The 20,183-nt window shown below is 33.3% G+C and overlaps 1 protein-coding gene across 3 annotated transcripts in view; it reads left to right on the top strand.

Annotated features, from left to right (window-relative positions):
* SYTL5 (synaptotagmin like 5) overlaps positions 1-20,183 on the top strand; it is a 205,887-nt gene that overhangs the window by 120,882 nt on the left and 64,822 nt on the right. For all 3 annotated transcript variants that reach the window (XM_031959435.1, XM_023498919.2, XM_031959434.1), the window contains 2 exons: positions 11,800-11,915; positions 14,430-14,535. In XM_031959435.1, the coding sequence (XP_031815295.1) occupies positions 11,800-11,915; positions 14,430-14,535 (222 nt within the window). The remainder of the gene's footprint in view (positions 1-11,799; positions 11,916-14,429; positions 14,536-20,183) is intronic.

Below are 20,183 nucleotides of genomic sequence, written 5' to 3'. Positions count from 1 at the left end.
CAGCAAATATCTGGGGATATAAAGAAAAAACTAAAAATAATCTCTGTCCTCAAAGACCTCATTCTATTGGGTGAGAAAAGTTACGTCTGCTTGTATATATAAATGTTGTATATGTGTGTGTGTGTACATAAACACACATGTATATGTACTTATACACTTTATATAATATGTACATATATGTCTGCATACAAGACACCCCTAAAGCAGATCCCATTTTATTTTTATGACTTCCTTATTATGTCTAGAAGGGGAATCAGTTTTTAAATCATTTTATAGTGGCAGAAATTGAAACAGAAAAGATAAATAGCTTTCACTTGGATACACAGTTGATCTCTGGCAAAATTAGGATGTCAGGTCTGCTTCTAGGATAAGTACTTTTTCTATTAGAGTGTTCTGAAAATTTTGTCTTCCTCAGTGTCTTTAGATGAAGAAATGTAAAAATGTAACAATTAAAATCCTTCTGATAATAAAAAAGAAGATTTCGATACCTGGTCCTTCATTTTAAATTATGAAGTTTATGGAGGTTTTGTTTTTGTTTTTACTTTATCCTTCTATTACCTTTTCTCTTTTAGCACAGGACCATAAAATTGTAGAGTTGGAAGTAACTCAAAGGTTATGTAGGCCAACCTCTAAATGTGAATAACATCCTTGACAAGTTGTCTTTGAGTCTTTGCATGAACATTTTCAGAAATAGGGAAATCAATCTTTTTTCCCAGTTCTATTTTACCCTCCCCCATATGCCATGCTTTCCCTGACATCCAGTCTTATACCCAGAACAAAATGTTATCTCATTTTGCTGCCATCATGGGTTCAGGTCCTAACTCTGTCCTCCTGTCACCTCACTCATCATTCATCCTGGCAACATCCAACTTTTAGAAGCCTAAACAGTCAAAGCAGCATTTAGCTTTATGAATCTGTCTATTGCTTTATATTAAAATTTGGGGATATGTTCCTATAGTATTTCTTTCTGGCTCTTGAGAATTACTCTTCAGTTCACAGTCTTCTACTTTTTTACAATAGTTATTTAGAATAGAATATTTAATAAAAATTCACTGATATTTCCCAGGGCCTATTCTATATATGCAAACACTACTTAGTGCAGAGAGATATCAAGTATTTAAGTATTTACTTTCAACAGAGCACAAATAGAAGGAAGTAAATTGATGAAGTTACAAAATGGTTAAGTGTAGACTTATTAATATAGTGCTTTAAGATTTGTCCTAAGGAAAAAAAACATTTCTCATAGATAAATATGTGGTATGTTTCACTTTGCATCAGGTGGATCTTTCTGTGTATAAATATATGAAGTTTCCACACTAAAATCTGAATAGATTTATTCTTCAGTGATAAGGAAAGCCTGAAAACAAACAATCTTTCTGCTACCTTTCCTAAAGTATCAGTGTTGTAAACATCATTATTGAATTATGTGCAAATTTTGCCTTTTTGTTTCATTTTAATGACTTAAAATTGACCTACTTATTAATTTTTAATTAATTTAAAATTAATAAAAAATTAAAGATTAATAAATAAATAAAATTCTGGAAAAAATTAGCCTGATCCCAAGGAACTTGCACTCTAATGGAGGGAAGACAACACATGAAAGGAAATTGGAAAGAGTGGTAAAGGAATGTGCCTTCCAGTGTGAAGTAAAAATAATGACAATAATAATAACAATAACAGCAATAAATAATGACAGTAGGCAGCTAGATGGTACAGTAGATAAAGCATTTCTTCTGGAATTAGGAGGACCTCAGGTTAAATCCTGCCTCAGACACTTACTAGCTGTATGATTTTGGGCAAGTCATTTAACCTTAATTGCCTCCCAGCCTAGAAAGATAGATAAATGATAGATAGATAGATAGATAATGGGCAGTTAGATAGTCATTACTCTCAAGGAATTTTCTTTTTTAAAAGAAGACAACACAGAAAAGAAAATCTGAAATCAGGGAAGGGGAAGTGGTATCTACCAGCCAATATATTCTAAAAATATTAACAATAATAATAGTTAGCATTTATTTAGAGTTTTAAGGTTTGCAAAATCCTTTATAAATATTATCTGGAAAAAAAGTAGTAAGAAAGCCAGAACTGGACAAGGTAAAAGTTTATTTTAGGGCAGATTCCAAAGTTGGGAGGCAGGGGTGGGGAAAGGAAAGGAGTCAAGGACAATGATCAAAAATGACAAGGACGTACAGGCTGGCAGAGGAAATAGCCAATAATAAAGTTACATGACAGAGTTCTGGTTCCTAGACCATTTGTAGTTTAAACAGCAGATAAAAAATAGGCACAAATAAATATAGAGCATAATAGAACTTAATGGAGAAAAATGGAAAGATCCAAGAGAGTAGCATAGCCTGTTTCTTCCTCCCTCAAGGAAGTGGGCATAGTGCTCATAATCAACTGGTTAAATGAATGCCTAATTGGCAACACAGGCAGCTTTCTCCAACCAAAGCAATTCTTATAAAAAAATCTATCACAGGCTGAAATCTGTCAGGTACATTTGTCCTCTGAACAGAATGGTTCTCCAAGTATCACAGAAAAACCATCAAGACACGGCAGCTGGCTGTCAGAAAAGGAAAGGAATAAATTGTCACTAATCTTAACCTGTAACTGTTTCCTCAGCGCAGCCAAATATACCCAGGAGTGTGTGAATTTATGAAGTAAGGAGTGCAACCTTTACTTTGACTGTGATTTGTGGAAAAATAATATATTGCACTTATATACTGACTGTCAGATGCATGATTCTGTTAATAATATCCCACCTGGGCATGGTGGTTTGGTCCTGTAATCCCTGCTACAGGGGAGGCTGAGACTGATGGATTGCTTGGCCTCAGGCTCTGATCTACAGTGGGCCAAGCCAGTCAAATATCCATGCTAAGTCCTTTATCAACATGTTAAGTGTCCAGGATGGGGAGGATAGATGCACCAGGCTAAGTAAGGAGGGAGGAACTGACTCACATAAGAAAGATAGCGGATTAAAGCTTCTATGCCAATTAACTGAAGGATTACATTGTTGAGTGACAAGTGAATTCCCAATACACACAAATATCTATCTATCTATATCAAATAATATTTCCAGAATTACAGAGTTAAGAGTCATAAGGAAACTTCAGAAACTTCTAGTCTAAGAAAAGAAGTCACTGAAGAAGAATCAACCCTACAACACAGCCAGCAAATAAATGGTCATTCATCTTCTACTGAGGAATCAACTGTTGCCAGGGACTCCCACTTTTTTTTTCTGAATACCTTTCATTGTTAGGATGATTTCAAGTATAAGTTTGTCTTTTTTTTTTTTTAACTTCCAACTACTACGCTGCCCAATTAGTCTGATCTCTAGTGTGATAATAATCCTTCAAATAATTGAAAACAATATTGTCTACTTTAAATCTGCGTTCCAGATTAAAACTGCCTAGGGCTCCTTAAACTGGTCTTCAGGTGACATCATCCTCTCTGAACTCAATATGGAACCCCTCCAGTTGATCAATATTCTTTCTAAATTAATGGTATCTAACCTTCTTAACTTATGGTATCAAAATTAAAAAAAAATAAAATAAAGTCATGGTATTTAAAACTTTATGTGTTATCTCATAATACCAAAGAACAATACAAGTACTACTGTTTTATAATGGAATACTCTCATATCACACTAATTATGGGCTTATATCATATTTTTGAGTCATATGGAGCTTATAAACAACCCCATCTTTTTTCAGATAAACTGCCTTGCATACCTCTCCCATCACATACTTGTGAAATTGTTTTATTTAGCTAAAGCTAAAGTTTTTTAGCTTTGTATAAGGTTTATGAAGTGAATACTGATGATGAATACTTGATGAGTTACATACTGTAAATAAAATTGTCATTGCTGCCGCAAACCAGAATCAGAATCAAACTTCCTAAATCAAACCAAACTCCAAATTATAAATTAGGAACTAATCAATGTTTATTAAGTTTGTCAACAAGAGAGCCATACCTGTACCAGCAGAGACTCCCCAAAGGAACAAAAAGATGAAGCTTATATAGGATACAATTTAGGAGAAAGGTGACTTGGGTATGGGGTATGGATTGGACAAGGTTATTGCTGGAGGAAATAGGGTAGGAAAAGAGTAGGTGGTTTCTTATGATTGGAAAAGCCTGTTGGTGGGGGCTAGTAATAGGAAAGACTAGCAATCTCTTGTAAACTTACCCTGATAGATAGGACCATCCTTACTGTTTCATCAGAAAAAAAAGTTTCTCAGACAAGATCAGAGCTTTAGTACCAACAGGGTTTATAGATAGAGAAACTGCAGAAAAATGGAGTTGGTTTAACTTTCTTAGGTACTCATAATGGTCTGATTTGAACAATCAAATCTTTTATTTATCTGAAAAGTGCAGTACTCATTTCTAATGCATTTTCTTTTTAAGTGCCTTCTCAATGCAGTACCTCAATCCATTTTTAATGGATGGGAAATGTTTCCATGGTTCTATAGAATTTAATAAACATTCATATACAGAGCCTTATCTATCCACTGGGACATAAGGATGAAAACAGACATATAATATTTGACCTTAAAAAAGTTCTAGTAGATTTTCTTGGCTACAAATAAAGACATAATTTTCTAGAATAAAAATCCCTATTTGGAGACATCCAAATGGCAGTTTGAAAGGGTTAATCTGCTAGATATTGAAAAGGCCTTTCAACTAAAAGTTCTGACTTTACCACTAATTATCTGACCTTTGCAAATAAATAAGGACCTTAGTTTTCTCATCTTTACGTTCCAGTTCTAAAATTCTGTAAATGGATGATACTATACAAGCTGACAATTCTACTTGCCTGTCTTAAGAGAAACACCAAAGTGCTATTAAACAGAAGCTACAGTAAATAGAACATAAAATTGCAAGTCTAGTCCTGACTGATGAGCACTCAGATGAGTCAGAAAATGACTCATCCTCTATGTAGTTACAATGCAATTTTGTATAGTACTTCTGTTAGAACAGGAGATGAAGCTTGGTGATGACATTTTCACAGATGGATGCTATTGAAGATTAGGTACCATAATTTTAGGATATCCTGATCTCTCCTTAGTTTCTCATTTGGCTCCATACACAAAGACTTGACATTGGGAGGAGGAAGAACAGGTCATCCAGCAAGAGGAAGGGAAGCCAATTTGCAGAGACCCCACAATAAATTAGGAATGTATTTCCCTTTTCCCTTTCCTCTTTGGTAAGACCCAAAAGTCCACAGAGCTCTGTGCCCTATGAATCACATTCCAGGGCAATATATGGAAGTCACCTCTAAATTGTCAAGAGGCATAGAATGATAAACCTTTGGAAAATACCATTTGTTTATTCCCATTGGTATCTTAATAATAAATGCAGATTGCCATGGTGATTTCAGCTAAGAATATTGCTGTCAATCACTAAGATAGCCAGAATGCTAAACACCACACCGAACCTGTTGCCAAATATTGAAACTGCTATTTACTCCTTTGTTTAACCAACATTTCTTAAGTGCTTTTAATGTACAAAGGTAAATGCTAGGTACTACGAGAGGTATAAAATTTAGATGTGACATAGTCTCTGCCCTTATAAAGTTTATATCCTATTGGAGATATAAGATAAAAACAAATAAAACTGTTATGAATGACAAATACATGTTGGTGTTGCCTGAGGGGCTCTGTCAGTTAATAGGGAATTATAACTTTGATGTTAATAATCATCTCACCCACCAAGAAGCACATAGTTTTCTCTAGTGGAAAGGGATCTGTGGCATTTTTGGTTGTTCAGCTTCAATGATCCTGTCCTATGATTCAATACAGAAAAATACAAAAGATATGTTAAGATGAAGAATCATAAACTAATTTTTTTATTGGTAAGTTAATTTGTTTTCATCAGGTGGAATTTATATCTTTTTAGTGAGGAGAATGACAGAAAATTTATATAAGATGCTCTCAGCTTCAGTTAATCACCCCTCCTCAGGCCTTTCATGGCTCTCCTTCCCCTTCTTTCCCTCAACTGAGAACCTTGGCTCATATTTTGCCAGAATCAGTCACCAAAGTGATTTTTTCTAAAGTACAGGTCTGACTATGTGCTACCACCACGACACAATAAACTCTAGTGATTCTGTTGCTTCCTAAGTCAAACACAAAATTCTCTATTTAATATTCAAAACCCTATATAACCTAGTCCCTCCCATTTCCATTTCCAGTATCCTTATATCTTACTCCCCATCATATATTTTTCAATTCAGTGACATTGGACTTCTGACCATTCAATTCTGTCATCTGTTATTTATCTTCTAAATAGTTTGTTTTTATATATTTGTTTGCATTTGCCTGCTGTCTCCCCCATTAGACTGTGAATTCCTTGAAGGTCTGTCTCTTGCCTCTTTTTATATGCCCAGTGCTTAGCACTATTCCTGATACGTAGTAGACACTTAATAATTTTTTGATTGATTTATTGGAAAACAGTATAGATAGCTTTTGAAGAGGTCTCTAAATGGAGAATCAGGTTGAGAAAGAAAGATGTTGCATATGTAAGGAGTAGTGGAAGAGAGAAAGTTGAGAATAATTGACTTTTTGGTATCACATAGGAATTTCAAGATTAGACACTGTTTAGTAACATTTCATAATCCAACTACAAGAAAAAGCTAAGGCATTAAGGTGTTGTGCCCTCTATTACTGATGCCCTGCTTCTCTCCCCGGGTACCAGTATCTTCAGATTGGACCTTCTTGTAATGTGGCCAATCCCTGGATTATATAATATACTTAACTCTGAAATTCCTGCCCTGGATCCAGGTTAGTCCTAACTCATACAACCCACTCTAGCTAGCCAATACACAATCTACTTAGCTAACTGATTATTCATACCACATGGAATGAACACCCTGCTGTCTTGTCATCTGCCTTGTCACACATCTTTCTCTTCCTTCCATCTCTTGTTCAAAATTCTGTATAACCCCAGTATATGGCCTCAGTAATCAAATCAATATTATAGTTATTTCTGAAAGCTGTACATTATTGGATTGTATGATGGATCAACAAACACCTCAACACTGTAACTATCCAGACACCCCTTTTATGACTAACACTTCAATTTTTTTTTTCATCCTTCATTAGAATATAAACTTCTTGAGGGCAGGGATTGACTTTCTTTTATATATATATTCCTAGTGCTTAGTACTATGCCTGGAAAACAAATAAATGGTTCACAAATGCTTTTTTTTTTTCATTTATTAATCTCTTTATCTTTTGAAATTTTTTTTTGTATATTTCAGGGACCTTTAAAAAGGGGGCTTATATATTGTTATATTATTTAGTCATATCCAGAACATAATATGGAAGGGGTATGTTCTTTTTTTTTCTTTTTAAAAAATTCTTTGTTGATCCAAACTTAATTAGCTCCTTTGTTCTGGCCTAGGACCACCTAGTATTTGGTATAATAGAATAATTTTATATATAAATATAAATCTCTGAAGTCATAAGAATAACATATAGAAAATGACTCTTTAGTCATTACACTTGTTTCTAGAGTAAAGACCAAAATTCTTTTCTTTTCCTCTAGTAAATCTAGGTACAGTGATTTGTAACAATTTGAACATATTACATATCCTTGCCTATTGAGTGTTAAAGGTCCCAGATATGTGAAGTGAAAGAGAATCTGTGTCTGCCATATTTCTGGTACTCAGTAAATATAAAACAGCAATAATAATTAGCACAGCCTATCATCATTTTAATTGAATTAATTTAATGTTAAATTAAATCTAAATCAATTAAAATTAAGAAATTTAATAAATTAAAATTTTAAATTTAACTGTACATTTAATCAAACTCACAATGTAGACTATTTCACAGAAAATGTAATAGGCTTTGAACTATGTATTTGCATCACAGAATTAAGAACATACAAAGAAACTTTTCTTTATGTTGGTTGACTTCTGTTTCCTTTTCCTGCTTGTATACATCTTCCTTTTTGTCATTTATACTGCCATCACTTCTCTTCCCCTGACCCAACCTTCTAAAAAACATCTAGTCCTTCAGTTGTCTCCTGTTTAGGCCTCAGTGTGCCTCAGGCAATGATGAGATCTCTGGTATCAGCAGAATGTTTTTGTCTCTCCCTTTCTGTCTGCAGTGGGGAAAAAAACAAAACAAAACACAAGCTTAGACTTTGCCTCACTTGAAATGTCACTGGTTTTTCAGGTAGACATGACAGCCTGTTTCCAGAATTCGGAAATAAAAGTGTCTCTTGTATACAGCTAGGAGAAGCAAATTTCTCATTACCAAACTTGAGCTATTGCAAATCATTTTTGGAAAATACTATAATTTGCAGTAGTTTATTTTAATTAGCTCCTGAAAACTTAAGATACATGTCAAAGAGAACACCGGTAACCAGTTTTCAGTGATAAAGCTAACTTTTCCCCCACCAACATCTTCCTGACCATTGGTTTTAAAGACTTCTACAAATAATGGCTCAAATGAGATAATATAATGCTTGGCCTCCAGTAAGTACAATATAAATCATTCCCTCTTTCCTTTGTTCTCCAAATAATGGTGACCAAATTCATCTTCTATCTCCTTCCATCTTTCCTTTGTTCTCTAAATAATGGTGATCAGTTTTACCTTCTGTATCCTTTGATCATTACCTACAACATCAAAAGAGTAAAGAGTAAGTTGATTCTCTCACTTCTGAAATGTCCTCTCAAAAAGTGCCAAAAGAAAGGGGATTGTTATCTTGGGACACCAACTTTTGAAGACTGCCCCCTTTGTTCTTTATTATATTATTGTCCAGTTGATAAACTGCTTGTTTCATTCTCATATTTGTCTTCAACCTAAAAAATTTCTATTTGTATTATCAACTGAGTTCCTGATATAATTGATTCTATAATTGATATCTGATACCTACTTGCAAAAATAAAGTGATATTCATATTGACTTAAATTGTTAGTTTGGATAGATTATAATTTGGCGGAACTATTGCTAGCAGGGGAGCATATTTGAATTATTTATGATGCTCATCAACTCAGTACTTCAAGGAAAATTAGGACCTAACCACCTTGGATTAAAAGCATACATATGATCACCTTTTTTATGGAATGAAAACTGTGAAAGAGGGAAGAAAGAATCTTCATTTTATTTCTCTCAATAGAACCTTGTTCTTAGCTCTGTTGTTCTAAGTAATATGTAATTGTAGAAATTAATGCTCTTATGACACACTACTACCAATTATACAACTAATGATGCAGAGATATGATAAAAACCAGTTTATTAAGGTCAGAGTATGACTCACTATATAACCACCCCCCAAAAAAAGAAAAAAAAAAAACAGTGATCCTTGAACAGCAGTTTCAGCAACCTTACATAGATTTTAGTTACATAAGCAGGATGAGTACAATGGAATTTCAATGAACAAATAAGAAAATACAATGATCTAAAGATCAAAAACAGATGACAGAAGTGGAAAAAGCTATATCAGAAAAAAAAAGGAAGCTAATCAGTAAATAATAGAGCTGTAGTGTCTATTTCACTTGGGTTTTGCAGACTTTAGCTAGTTATAACCTGTCCATGAGCTCTCTCCCAGCTCCCTACACCAGTCTCTGAAAAACAGGCAGCGGGATAATAGGAAACTGGATGGTAGTAACATTATATCTTATAATGGGCAGCATTTGGAGATAGAAAGTCCTAGAGATTCTGGAGGACTTTCTTATCTTTTATTAGCTGGCCCCATAATTTTGTTGGTAGGAACATAGGTTCTTTTCCCTTTTCCCCCAGGGATAGCTGATATCTTGCCTGTAGGTTAAGAATTGAAAGTCTAAGCCCTCAAGAGCTCTTTGCTTTCTTCTAGTTCTTTGGGAAAATATTTATGTTTGGATTTTGCAATTATAGGCACAAGAGAAATTGGAAAGAAGCAGTATATACTGGGACATGACTCTGTGTATATGTGGTAATTTGAACTGAACTTGTTGACTTTGGGAAGTTTTGTAGTTATTCACTTCATAAGAATTCTTCTGATACTGGAAAAATCACTCTCCAACTCAAATGTGTTACCATGTGAAATAGGAAACTTTTCTGGGCCTTAGTTTCCCAATTTTTTTAAATGGAGGAAATAATACTTATACAACGCACATGATTGTAATAAGAAAAGTATTGTATAAAGCTTATATAAATGTACATGTGTATTTATATGTATGTATGTAAACTGTTTACTGGGAGAATTATAATAATTGAGCTTTTCTTGTCTTCAGATTTACAACATGCAATTTTTACATTTTAATTCAATTCAATAAGCATTTGTTGAGGACCTACTCTGTCCCATGTATTGTGCTAGCCACTGTGCAATTCAGAGATAAAAATGAAAAGACTTTCTACCTTCAAGGAACTTAGCTAATGATGATGATAAAAATAAAGATACAAAAAAAAAATTCCAAGATGAAAAAAAAGACAAGAAAATACAAAATAATTTCAGGCAGAATATAAACAACTGGGTGGGTGGATCAGAAAAGCTATCTAGTAGATAAGATGTAAGAATGTATTTAGGGATTCTCATTAGGGAGTAAGGAGAACGTTCCAGGGATAGGAAACCTTCTCTAAAGAGGTACAGAGGTGGTAGATGTAGAATAAGGAAAAGTTACCATAAAATTAGTATGGAAAATTAAATTAGAGCATGATTGAAGCAAATGAAGAAATTTTATTTTTAACTATAGGAGTTTATATTTTATCTTAGAGGCAAAAGGGAACCCCTGAAACTTCTTGAACAGTAAGATAACCTAAATTTGGAGAATATTCATTTGGTAGCCTTGGAGAAAATTGATTAGAAAAAGGGAAGTTTGGAAACAAGAAGACCAATAAGAAAGCTATTGTAATCATCCTGGGGACAGATGATTAGAATGTGGTCCAGGGCACTGGACATAGGAGTAGAAAGAATGGGAAAGAAGGGGAAGGTGTTATAGAGGTACCAAGGCAAGTGATTGGGAGGCATGGAGGGAGAAGTGAGTGAAAATAAAGATAAATAGAGAATCTAAGATGGCTCTGATTTTGTATCCCTGAGTAACTAGAAGGATGGTAGAATCTTTTGGGGAAATTTTGGGGAAAGAAGTGTGAGTTTAGGGGAAAACATCATGCTTTCCATTTTGATTATATCAAGTTTGAGATGTCTATAGGTGATCCAGGTGGCAATGTAAATGCAAGAAGGGAGTTCATGAAAAATATGAGTCCTAGAGCATGTATTCTAAATACAAATGGAGGCAGAGAAGCTTTAGATTTCATTTTGTATTTTGTTTGATTGAATTTAACCTCTTCTTTCTTGCTTGCTCAGAATAATTATTTACATTTGTTTGTTGTCAATTAATCAATAAATATTTAGACATCCTACCCCAAGGAAAAGAAAAAATATATATACTCACAAGGTGCTTATATTCTATTGAATAATTGCTAAAATCCAAAGTCTCATTCCAAAGAGTAATTTATTTGACTTCTATGTATATCTCATATTAGATTTTGGCAATTTTAAACTGTGTCTGTTAGCCAGTTGCATATTTGACAGTTAAGAATCCAGTCAGTAATATGGAAATGTATCTTATATGACCTCATATGCATAATTGAAATTGAATTGCTTGCCTTCTTAAGGAGGGGGAAAGAGTCAAAAGGAAAAAAAAGAGAATTTAGAACTCAAAATTTTAATAAATGATTGTTAAAAATGTATATATAATTATGAAATGATTAAATAAAAAAATAATTAGAGAAAAAAGTATCTAGCCAGATGGATTCAGTCCCAATTCTGTTGCTTCCTCATATATACACGCTTTTTTTTTTTCTCATCCTTGTTTAGGCAGCTAAGGATTGTAACAGGTGAATGGTTTTTTGAAGAAAGGGCAAAGCGCTTCAAACAAGGCACCATTCTGGGAACAGATGTGGTCAGACAGTCTATTCTAAGAAGGAGTCCAGGTAATTAAACAGTTTGAATATTAATATCAAGAAAATAACCTAAAGTCAGTGGACTTGTTAAATTTTCTATTCTGCAGTTAATGAGCACAAATGTGAATTTCTTTAATCACTTAGTTATCTTAAATCCTGAAAGCATGAAGTGTGTTAAATGTTTTCCCTCTTAAATCTTCATTTTATAATAAGGAATAAAGTATTAATATAATAAATAAGTCTGGTATATTTCAATCTTAAGATTTAAAAATAGGTTATTTGGCATCTTTATGGTTTACTTTCTGAAGCCTATTTTGTCCTCAATATATTCTTTCATATTTGACTACAAATATGAGCCTTTCTTTTAGAAATACCAAAATACAAAACTTAGAAGTTATAAAATCCAGAATAGTGGGTGATTATTATCAGAAAAGTATTCTTTGGCTACCAAAATATTTACTACCTAGTACTTTTAGAAATAATTCTTCTTTTGCTTTTAAATAATATTTAAAATGTAATCCTATTATTCATTACTTTCCCACAAAAAACATATTTTCTATATAAAAAGAATACTTATAGTAGAGGTTTAAATGTATCTATACAAAATTTATTCTTTTTCCTCACATAAGAACTGACTGTCCTTGGAGGGATGATCAGCTCAGCAGTCTGAACAAATTCTTTTGAGCTTTCTCCTAGGGTAGGTTTTCTAATGAAATGGGAAGAATTCAATATGGTGCCAGAAAAAGACCAGAGATGGGTAAAAATTAAATTCAGCAGCTTATAACTTCTTCTAGAAAAGCTTTGTTATTCGCCAAAATGGACCCACAAGCGGTCACAAGGATTCATTTTAGAAATGCTGCTTTATAGATCCAAAAGCTGCATCCAAGAGATCCTATAATCCCTGGGGGATAGATGGAGGTCTGGAATAGTTAATGACTACTTCTTCTCACCTTTAATAACTGCCCTACACACTGGAAAGGAAATTATAGTGAAGAGGATAACCAGCACTCTACAGAGTATTGGCAAGCAGTATATCTCCTAGTTAATTTTCTTTATAAAATTTTTTCTTTTCAAAAATGTTAATTTAACAAATACCAAGTAAAGTCATCATTTCCATATACATAGTAGAATGGAAGAAGATTGTCCACAAAATTGTTAAAGTCTTTCCTAAACAGCTTCCCTTTTAAAAAAATATAATAAATTTAGTGTATAACTTTCAAGATTGTCTAAGTTCTCTAAGCTTCTTTCTGTCCTTTCTTTTTTTCTATTGTGTAGAATAGAAATATAGAAATAGAATAGAAATTCTACACAATTAAAATATGTCTCAATAACTTGCTTTTCTTTCTTTTTCGGGGGAATTTCCTTTTTCTCTCATTTCTTCCCCATTCTCAATTTAAAAAAGAAAGAAAAACACAACTCATATCAAATAAGCATAAAAAACCCCACACTAAGCATGTCCCATAATGTGTATATCTTTCTGCTTTTCTCAGTATAATGAGCAGCATGGCTCATACTTGGTCCTCTAGAATCATGATTGGTCATTGAATTGATTAGAAATTTTTACTCTTCAAAATTGTTTTTCTTTATGGTCTTTTTGTTATTGTATAAATTGTTCTTCTTAGTCTACTCACTTCACTCTGCATTATTTTATCTTCCCAGATTTTTCTGAAACCATCCCTTTTGTCATTTCTTATGGTGCAATAACATTCCATTTTCTATAGTTCATTTTCCAGGTAGGTAGAATCAACAAAATCCTCTGTTTATTGTAAGATCTAAATGGAGAGGACCTAGATTTGTTTGTTTGTTTGTTTTGTTTTGTTTTGTTATTTACTAATGCAGTAGTGTCCATGTTTGGATTTTTTGCAATTTTACTATTCATTTACCTATGGGCTGCTCCTGATTTTAGCTGTTAAGTAGGATAAGAAGAATCCAACTAATTCATTGCTGTGTGTAATCACTTACATGAATTGATGCAAAATGAAGTGAGCAGAACCAGGAGAACATTGTATGCAGTAACAATAATACTGTATGATAATCAATTGTGAATGACAGCTCTTGTTAGCAATACAATGATCCAAAAAAATTCTAAAGGACCCATGATGAAAATGTTATCCACCTCCAGAAAAAGAACTGATGGAGCCTGAATGCAGAGTGAAGTATATTAATTTTCACTTTCTTAATTTTGGGGTTTCTCAGGGGTATGATTTTTCTTTCACACCATTACTAATATGGAAATATGTTTTACATGAGGGCACATGCAACCTATATCAAATTGCTTGACATCTCAAGAAGGAGGTAGAAAGGGAAGGAAAGAATTTGGTACTCAAAATTTAAAAAAAAACAAATGTTAAAATTGTTTTTACATATAATTGAAAAAATATTATTTAAAAAAAATTATCATTCTCTGCCTGAAAAAACAAAAGATCTCCCTAATGGTGAAAAACCAGTAGCAATTCAAATGTACTTCTTAGGCATAAACTGGGGACCTGCCCTCATTCTTTAACATCTTGTATTTTCTATTTTTGCCTCAAACTGAATGGAAAGCTGAAGGACGACAAAGCCAAGAACAAGCTCTCCAGGATGCTCAGAAGTCAGATGCTTCAGCTTTTTCAGGGCAGAAATCTACACTGGATGGACCCAAGAAGAAGGGGTAAGAATCAAAGCATGACCTTTTTGAGGCAATTTTTTACCTTTTAGTCCAGCTGACTATGAAACTGCCTTGGCAGTTTTTTAAGTGGCCTCAACTAAATCTTTCATGGCAGATTGAAGACAACAGGTACTGAGTAATATTGTGCTTTTACTATGCCAGGAAATAAAGCTGCTCTTAGCTATGTTACTAAATAAGTAATATCTTAGACCAACAATGAAATTTCCAGAGATGATGTCTTAATCTTGATCAATCATTTGGGTCACTAAATGAATTGTGGGGAAAGGCATGAAGATAGTGGCAGTATGAGATTATATTGAGTTTACATGTCATTTTAAAATCAAAAGCATTTTTGTTCTTTTTAGTGTTCTTTTTTGTGAAACTTTTAAAAAAAATTTTTCACATTCTTTTAAAAAATTTTAAAAGCTTTTTTATTTTCAAAATATATGCTTAGAAAGTTTTTAACATCCATGTTTTCAAAACTTTGTGTTCCACATTTTTTCTCTTTCTTCCCCTCCCTTAAATGGCAAGTAAACCAATATGTGTTAAACATGTACATTTCTTCTATACATATTTCCACAATTATCATGCTACACAAGTAAAATCAGATCAAAAAAGGGGAAAATGAGAACGAAAACAAAAAAAGCAAGCAAACAACAACAAAAAATTGAAAATACTATGTTGTGATCCACACTATGTCTCCACAATCCTCTCTCTGAATGCAGATGGTTCTCTCCATCACAAGTCCATTGGAACTGGCCTGAATCATTTTATTGTTGAAAAGAACCACATCCATCAGAAATAATCATCATATAATTTTATTGCTCTGTACAATGTTCTCTTGGTTCTACTTGTTTCTCAGTGATCTTTTCTTTACAAAATATACAAAGTTTAAAATGGATGAGCTGTGTTTTCCCAGCAACATCCGATTGTGAAAAAATTGGAGTTTTTTTAAAAAACTATTTAATTACTACTTAATATTCATGGAATAGCTTAATATTACATCCTCCATAAGACTTTAATGATTCTCATTAACAGAAGTCTTCTCTCTCCTTCCTCAAAAAGTTTTTCAACACTATGCCTATATCACTTTTATTGTAATTTGACATTGTGTGCCATGTTTTTATTTTATATACAATCACCTCTCTTAACTGTGTCTTGCTTCCGTCCAGTCATCATTTCTTTCATTCCTAGGTGACCAAGTCAAAATCCAGAAATGAAGCCCCTCTATCATTGGTGTTAGCAGAACTGATTTGCACTACCAAGGCATTTTCCTAAGTTCCTCTTTTCAGTTTTCCCCAACAACTGGGGACTATTCTCTAGTATTTTTGGTACTGAGTCAAAATGATTCTATGAGTGAGACTAAAAAATCAAATAAACATTCCCATGAATTTCTTTAAGAGACATAGGTTATTTATAAGTATATATAATTACATATATATAATTAATTATAATACAGGAATAAATTGTACATGGATCATTTTAAAGCAAATTATTTTATACAAATAGCAAGTTCTATCTCAAATAGTAACTATCAATGGTCAGTCCCTTGACACTAACCCTAAAGATGCACACAGACACACAGACACATGCACAAAAGATAATATTGTATTTGGGCTCACCAGTTCCACATCAAGATAGGAAGAAAAGAGTCTGAATATTCAATCTGCTTAGTGGACCACTGGAAATTATTATAGAAGAAAAACTCATTGTTTACACTTTAAAATAGGATTTAGAAAAAAGGCATCATTTTCTTTACATTGTTACAACTCAAGGCAGGGAGAAATATCAGCTGACATACAGAGATGGCTTTTTCTGTGAGGTAAGAGAGCTTTTGTAAATATGTGTCATTTCCTATGATTACTTAGGGTAAACAGAATACTTCTGGAAACAGTAGGTGTGCTCTGGAGTTGAGGGAAGTTTGATATGTTTCATGGGAGGAAATAGTGATATTCTAATCTGTTAGTTTTGTTATTGGTTTGATAAATTCAATTGGTAAGACATTTTTGATGAAGATATTCATAACAATAATATAATAATAATAATAGCTAGCATTTATATACTGCTCACTGTGTGCCACGTATGCTAAGCACTTTACAATTATTTTCTCAACCTTAATTAATCTCCATAAGCATCCTGGGAAATAGGTGCCATTATTGCCCTCAAAAGATTAAATGACTTGCTCAGGATCACAGAGCTAGACTTGAATCTGAAGCTGGATTTCTACTGGTCATCCTAACTCAAAGCCCAGGACTCCATTAACTATGCTATCTAGCTGCTATCCAATATCAGCAGAAATAAAATAAAATTACACACACACACACACACACACACACACACACTTTACATTTTAAATATTTAACACAGTTCATGTTGCATAATGATCTGGATATCAAATGTTACATAAATGCATTATACAATGTCCAAAGTCACTTTCTACCAACTAAGGTAGAAGCACCTTTTGAAAGTTATGCTAGGGCAGAGCCAAGATGGCTAAGTGTAGACAGGTCATTCATTATCTGAGCTCTTCCTAGCATCCCTTAGATCTCCCTGAACTGGTTTTGGAGTGACAGAACCTACAAATATTTGGAGTATAACAAATTTCCAGCAGAAGATGTTTTGGAAGAACTTCAAAAAAGGTCTGTTTCAATTGTGCATAGGAAAGGGGAAGGTGGTTGAGCACAGGCACAGGGCAGGGATCCAGGGCTGATGTGCTAGCCACACACAGAGGAATATACCAGGAGGCTCTTAGCCAAAGTATAGCAGTGTTGTCTACTCTCTACTAGTTCAGAAACTATGCACTGCAAAGACAAATAGTGAACCTCTGAACCCCAGAATAACTCAGGACTTGGCCATGCCCTTCCAACATTGGAAGGAAATCAGCAGCACTGACCCAGGAGAGTGTAAAGCCACTGTCTAGAGGAAGTTTGGGACATCTTCCCATTGACCCAAGAGCAGGCTTGAACATTTAAAAAATGAACAAAAAAAGCAAAAAAGGTAGCTTTTATGGAGACAGAGAATAGACTTCAAACCCTGAGGATAGACACTAAAGCAAATTGTCTCCAGATGAACCCACAAAGGGTGATATGAGTTGGTCTCCATCTCACAAGGCTTTCATGAAAAAATTCAAAAAGAATCTTTAAAAGGGGTTAGAGGAAAAAATGGGAAAAGGAAATGAGAACTTTGCAAGAGAGTTTAGAAAAGGAAATGCAGAAATTATCTGAAGAAAACTCCTTACAAAATGTTGAAATGGAAAAATCATATAACTCCTTACAAAATAGATTTGACAAAATGGAAAAGGCAAAATAGATTTGAAAAAAAAAAACAACTCATTGTAAAACAGAATTTGTGAAATAGAAACAAAAATCCAATGAACAAAACACCTCATTTAAAAGTTCAATTGGTCAAATGCAAAAGGAGATAAATAATTCACTAAAAATTAAAGTTGAATAAATGGAAATGAATGACTCAATGAGACATCAAGAATCAAACAACTTAAAAAATGAAAAAAAATAGAAGAAAATTAAAATACTTTATTGGAAAAAAACAAATGATTTGGAAAATAGATCCAGGAGAGACAATCTAAGAATTATTGGAGTACCTGAAAACTACGATGAAAAAAGGGAGCCTAGACATCATCTTTCTGGAAATCATTAAGGAAAATTGCCTTGATATCCTAGAATAGGAGGGTAAAATAGCCATTGAAAGAATTTACCTATCACCTCCTGAAAAAAATCACAAAATGAAAACTCCAGAAAATATAATAGCTAAATTTCAGAATCAACAGACCAAGGAAAAAATATTGCAAGCAGCTAGAAAGAAACAATTCAAATATCAATGAGCCATAATCAGAATTAGTCAGGACCCAGTAGCTTCCACTTTAAAGATTGTTGGGCCTGGAATCTGATATTCCAAAAGGCAAAAAAAACTTGGATTGCAGCCAAAAGGCAAAAAAAAAAAACTTGGATTGCAGCCAAGAATCAACAACCCGCAAAATTAAGCATTATCTTTCAGGGGAAAAGATGGACATTCAATTAAAGAGGTGAATTTCATTCATTTCTGATGAAAAAACCAGAGCTGAACAGAAAATTTGATCTTCAAATACAGACCTCAAAAGAAGCATAAAAAGATAAAAAGGAAAGAAAAAAATTTCTTTTAAAAGTTAAAAAGTTTACATTGCTATGTAGAAAGATGTTTAACTCTTAAGATTTGTATCTTTGTTGTGGATATAGTTAGAGGATGCAGGTATACTTTGTATTGTGATGATATAAAAAAAAAACTACAAGAAAAGTGATTCTACTGGAAGAAGAGGAAGATGGACTTAAAATGGGGTAAATTACATTTCATAAAGCAGTGAAAAAGATCTATTAATTTGAGAAAAAAGTGGGGGGATGAACACTATGTGTATCTTAATCTCATATTTGGCTCAAAGAGAGAATATGAGCCATATTTAGCTTCACAGAGAAAGTTGTTTCACCTTATAGGGAAGTAGGACAGGAAAGGGAAAGGAAAGAGGAAGCCGAAGGCAGAACAGATGTAGAAGAGGAAAAGTATAACAAAGGGGAAGAGCTATAAAAGGAGAGTGCTGTTTGAGGGAGGTGGTACTCAGAAGCAAAATACTGGATAAGAGAGAAAGGGGGAAATGAAGGAAAAAGTATAACTTGAGGAAAACAAGATGGTGAGAAATACAGAGTTAGTAATTTTAATTGTGAATGGGAATCGGATAAACTCTCCCATAAAGTGGAAGTGGATAGCAGACTGGATTAAAAACCAGAATCCTACAATATGCTGTTTACAAGAAACACATTTAAAGCAGAGTGATATATACAAAATAAAGGCAAAAGGTTGGAGCAGAATCTATTATATTTCAGCTGAAGTAAAAAAAAAAAAAAAAAAAAAAAAAAAAAGGATAGTGATCCTGACCTCAGATCAAGCAAAAGTAAAAACAGATCTAATTAGAAGAAATAAGAAAGGAAATTACATGTTGCTAAAGGGCACCATAGTTAATGAAGTGATATCAATACTAACCATATAAACCCCAAGAGGTAAAGCATCAAAATTCCTAGAGGATGTTAATAGAGTTGCAAGAAAAAATAGACGGCAAAACTATACTAGTGGAGGATCTTAACCTTGCTCTGCTGAACTAGATAAATTGAATCACAAAAAAAAAAAAAAAAAATAAGAAAAAAGTTAAGGGGATAAATAAAATTCTAGAAAAGTTAGGTATGATAAACCTTTGGAGTAAATTGAATGGAGTCAGAAAGGAATATACTTTTTTTCTATTAGTACATGGAACTTATACAAAAACTGACCATGTATTAGGGCATAAACCCCTCAAAATCAAATATAGAAAAGCAGAAATAATAAATGCATTTTTTCAGATCATGATGCAAGAAAAATTACATGCAATAAAAGACCAAAAATCAATTGGAAACTAAATAATCTAATTTTAAAGAATGAGTTGATAAAACAAGAAATCTTAGACAGGATTGATAATTTCATCCAAAATAATGACAATAATGAAACAGCATACCAAAATTTATAGGATACAACCAAGGCAGTTCTTAGGGGAAGTTTTATATCTCTAGATACTTACTTGGATGAAAAAGAGAAAGAAAAGATCAATGAATTGGGCATGTAACTAAAAAAGC

Source organism: Sarcophilus harrisii, chromosome 3 (assembly GCF_902635505.1).
Source record: "Sarcophilus harrisii chromosome 3, mSarHar1.11, whole genome shotgun sequence".
NCBI classification, from domain to species: domain Eukaryota; kingdom Metazoa; phylum Chordata; class Mammalia; order Dasyuromorphia; family Dasyuridae; genus Sarcophilus; species Sarcophilus harrisii.
The sequence above is the reverse complement of the archived record's forward strand: the minus strand, read 5'-3'. Positions and strand labels throughout refer to the sequence as shown.